The sequence below is a fragment of the Cotesia glomerata genome, linkage group LG1 (genome assembly GCF_020080835.1).
Source record: "Cotesia glomerata isolate CgM1 linkage group LG1, MPM_Cglom_v2.3, whole genome shotgun sequence".
NCBI lineage: Eukaryota > Metazoa > Arthropoda > Insecta > Hymenoptera > Braconidae > Cotesia > Cotesia glomerata.
In genome coordinates this window covers 20926117-20930668 of record NC_058158.1, presented here as the reverse complement: position 1 = coordinate 20930668, position 4552 = coordinate 20926117, and the positions used below count along the sequence as shown (strand labels likewise).

The window sequence follows — 4552 nt, the reverse complement described above, 5'->3', positions numbered from 1 at the left end:
CTAACTAACACCGAGGAAGAATAGCTTCCTCCAGAGGGCGCTGTGAGGCACGGAGTCGAAGGTTCTCCTGAAATCCACGAAGAGACCATATAGACGACACTTTTTGTTTCTTAGCCCTATTTGAAGGGCGGATAAAAGCGAGAAAATATTGTCAGTGCAACTCTTTTTTGTTGTAAAACCCGCCTGCTCCTCGGGCAAGGCACCAGTCAGGTCGATCCAGTTTATCAGTCTATTTTTTAAAATTGTAGTGAATACTTTAGTTAAAACATTTATCATTGCTAAACCGCGATAATTACTGGGATCGGACTGGTCTCCTTTTTTAAATAACATGAACATAGCAACTCGAGCCCAATTACTTGGGACGTGTTCAGTGTCAAGAATTTTATTGAACCACGATTGAATATAGAGGAGCCAGTTGGCTGGAAGATTTTTTAGAAATTCTCCTGTGATCGTGTCTGGCCCGGGTGCCTTACCGCTTTTCAGAGCAGAAATAGAGTTGTAAATTTCGTCGTAAGTGATTGATGTGTCAAGTATGGGATTCGTGACTCCAAAAAAGGAGCTGTTGTCGGTTATTCTTGGTGGATAAACATTTTTATAAAACTCAATCCAGGTGTCAAGAGGTAGAGAAGGCGAGTGGGTGCGTATTTTAAAACTATTATATGTACGCCAAAATTGTGTGGTATTACTGATGTCGGAAAATCTCTGGACGACTGTGAGCTTGTAGGACTTCAGTTTGGCGGAAATCAGTTCCTTGTAAGTTTTTTTGTCTTTCAAATATTCATTGGTTTCAGGTAAATTAAAATTAGCAGCTTTGGCTGTTTTCAGGGCTCGGTTTAGTTTTTTCTTAGCGTCCCGGCAATCTTTGTCGAACCAAGGCTTGTTAGAATTAGCTTGTAAAATGTTTTGTTTATTCTTTGTTATCATTTCAAGCTCTTTGGCGGCAGCTGTAATTGCTGTGACGAGGTTAGTGTGTAGGAAATCAGTCGTAGCTGTTTCATAGGTGGTTTTTAGGTTTTGTGACATTAACATGTTGGATGTATAAGCTTCTTGAGCCTGGGGGTTCCATCTCAGCTTTGGGGGGGAGAGGGAAGAGATGGTGGAGTGGGAAACAGGAGGAGAAGCGAGGGATATGTTGAGAGTAACTTCTACAGCGAAATGATCTGACAGGGTGCCTTCGGGAAGGATCTGCAAGTCGTTAATGAGATGGATGCCAGTGAGATTGGCCCATACCAGGTCGATTACTGATTTGCCTGCCGAGGAACAGAAGGTATGTTGGGCAGGAGAGTCGCTGGGGGTTCTACCATTAAGTAGTATGAGTCCATTCATATCGCCAAAGTCTAAGAGCTGCGAGCCCCTCTTCGTGAGAGTAGTGTCTAGTGACGAGCGAAAAGGCTGTAACGAAAAGCCTAGTAAGGCATCTTTATGAGTTGTGCCTTGTTCTCCGACACGAACGTTGAAATCGCCACCCAGCACGAGAAGCTCGTGTCGATGGGTCGTTCATATGTCATTAATGGTCAGTTGGAGAACATCTAAAAGATGCTGTATCTGAAGTGTAGGACTAAAATATATGTTACCAAGTATAAAGCTGCAATCGTCCCGAGAAATCCTGACAATAATCCACCAAGTCGAGAGATCAAGTATTTCATATCTGAAAGCCTTGTTAATGCCTAATAATAAGCCGCCACTCGCCCTTCCCACCTCATGTAGCCTGGTAGCCTGCGAACATATGAGGTTATAATCATTGTATTCTTTAGACAGTGTAATAAATTTTTCAGTGCTCCAAGTTTCATATATAGAAAAAATGTCTGACTTACTTAAAGGTGTATAGCTATTTACATTACCGAGACCGTGACAGTTCCAGAATACTATCCTCAGTTTCCGTTTTTTGGGGAGCTGTGAGTTTGCACCTGTGTATTGTAGGGGGAATGTTGGTTGGCGTCCAGCGTGGAGGGGAAAGTCTTTGAAGTCCTTGGTGTAGTTCTCGACGAATAGTGTGTTGATGCCGGGTGTTGAAGAGTGAATCCAGAAGATGGGATACTGCTACTTTTATCTGAGCTTCGTTGTCTGACTTCTAGCCTCCGGTTATAGTCAGCTTCACGTTCTTTGGGTGTTCGATCATGTTCGATATATATTTTTCGAGCACCCAGTGTCTTTTTCTTCTCCATTATCTCATTTTTTGCTTTTAGCGAGGATACTCTAGCCTTAATGACAGTACCAGTTTTGTTGTAGGTGCCAATAAGTCTCGCATATTCCACACACCTAGTTACACTGGAGTTTTCTTCCAGGAATTTATCAACAAGATCTGTGAGTTCATGTTTTGGGGTGTCGCCAATGACAATACCCTCAATTATGATGTTCATCTGGCGTTGATGTTTATCAAAGGAGTCCAGTTTCTTGTTGAGTGCCTCCATGTGGTTTTTAATTGCAGCATCTAGCGAGTCAGTCTGTGTGTTCAGCCCTGGTGGTTTCTGTTTAAAAGATGAATGCAAATGCGTGTTCGGACGAGGTGCTGACTCAAGTCTGGTCAGCCGTTTGCTTATTTCGTCAAACTTACGGTTGTACTGTTCATCGTTGGCTGTGATGTTGTCTGTTAGCTTAGCTATAGCCTCTGCGTTGGATTTCTTAATTTCTTCAACTTCTGTTTGGAGTCCTTGAATAAAAGATAACTTGGAGTTGATCATTAGTTGAACTTTTTCCGCTAGAGCATCTACTATGCCCTCTTGGAGGGTTGTGATGGTAGCGGGGTCCAGCGCAAGTCTCCTTTTTACCGGGGGGTCATCTTCTGCTTCACGTGACCTTTTTTTGTTATTGTTATTCAGCAGATCTATCGGGCTTCCTAGGATGTCCAGATTGCGTGTATTCCAGGTGAGTGCTAGTGGTTTGCGGCCTCTTGTGCTGGGAACTTTATCCGTACAGCGGCTGTGACCGCTCAGAGAAAGTGAAGTCGTAACCTGCTGCCCTCTGTTAGAATTCTGTGGGGACTTTTGCTGAGGAGCACTGTTGTTAGAAGGAGACGACATGATTAAAACCAACCTCTCTTTGTTGAAAATTGCGCAACGAATAAACACAAATTAACTCCTTAGGTTCTAGAGCCGATCAAACTAATTATCACAGAATAAAGCCGAGATTTTTTGGCACTGAAAATGGCACGATTAAGCCTTGTAGATGAGTTTTATCAATGTATAAATGCCAGTAAATCGGAGCGAGAATTTTCACGTCTGTCACTTATGCAGCCATATAGCCAACCCCCAATTAATTTTATATTATAAAAATTAATTTTATATTATATAAATCAATTATTTAAAAAAAAATTAACGATATTGAATAAATAATTAATTTATTGTTGATAAATTAACATTATACTATAAATAAGTGATTCCTATCTATGAAAATTGATTTAAGACCATGAATAATTAATATTTAATCATCTAAATCAATTTAACCGTATAGGTAATTAATTTAAGATTAAAAAAATTAATTTCAAATCAAAGAAATTAAATTAAAATTATAAATGATTAATCTTAGATAATTTGAATTGACTTTATATTATAAAAATTAATTTAGAATTGTTAAAATTCATTTCCTATCATAAAAATTAATTTTATATGAGAAGTGATTAAAGCAAGATAATAAAAATTAATTTAAGATTTTAAATAATCAATATTCAATCATAAAAATCGAGAAAATATGATAAATTATCAATTTTTTCATTAAAAATCACTTTTAGATTATTAATAATTAACTTTTTCTCTAAAAATCGATAATTCAGTATGAACAATAATTTGAGATTATAAATAATTATTGTTAAATTTTTTATCTATGCTATATTATAAAAATTAATTTTAGACTATAAATAATCAATTTTATTATGAAAAAACTAATTATGATTCATTTCAATACATTTTCTATTAGAGAAATTAATTTCAGATAAAAAGTAAATTAATTAATTTCATAAAAATTAATTCTCAATTATGAATAATTAAATGTTAATATTAAAGATTAGTTATATTCACTTAATAATTAATTTATTGTTTGAGAAATAATTTTGGTAATAAATATATAATTTGTTATTGTAAAAATCAATTTTTGACTAGAAATCATTAATTTATATTATAAAGATTATTTTTATATCATTTTAGATAGTAAATAATAAATTTTAAATAATTAAAATTAATTTTAGGTCATGGATAATTAATATTAAATGATGAAAATCATTATTATATATAATAAATCATGAATTTTTCACTTTAAAATTAATAATAGATGATTGATAATCAAATTTCAGTCTAGGAATTAATTTAAGACTGTTAATAATTATCTTAATCATTTATTAATATTATTTATAATATAAATAATTCATTATTATAAAGAATAAAATGCTCCATATTTCAAAGCCATTATCCCCGATCAAAATTGATGTTAGACTAATTTTGAATTTTACATTAAATTTTATTCATTGAATTTATTCTCACCACATTATTGTGAAAAATGATAAAATTCTTAATTATTAGATATATTAACCCGAAGACGGTATTGTGTGCTCATACCGACA

General features: G+C 35.0%; 1 protein-coding gene across 1 annotated transcript; it reads right to left on the bottom strand.

Moving 5' to 3' along the window:
• On the bottom strand, window positions 1–1326 carry LOC123268266. Its single transcript, XM_044733247.1, has one exon. It carries the CDS (start codon window positions 1324–1326, stop codon window positions 1–3), a length of 1326 nt encoding a protein of 441 aa, XP_044589182.1.
• Between the last annotated feature and the right edge of the window lie 3226 nt (window positions 1327–4552).

What these genes read in the sequence shown, in the direction of transcription:
- LOC123268266 (XM_044733247.1), bottom strand. Translation starts at nt 1,326, where the DNA reads ATGAATGGACTCATACTACTTAATGGTAGAACCCCCAGCGACTCTCCT.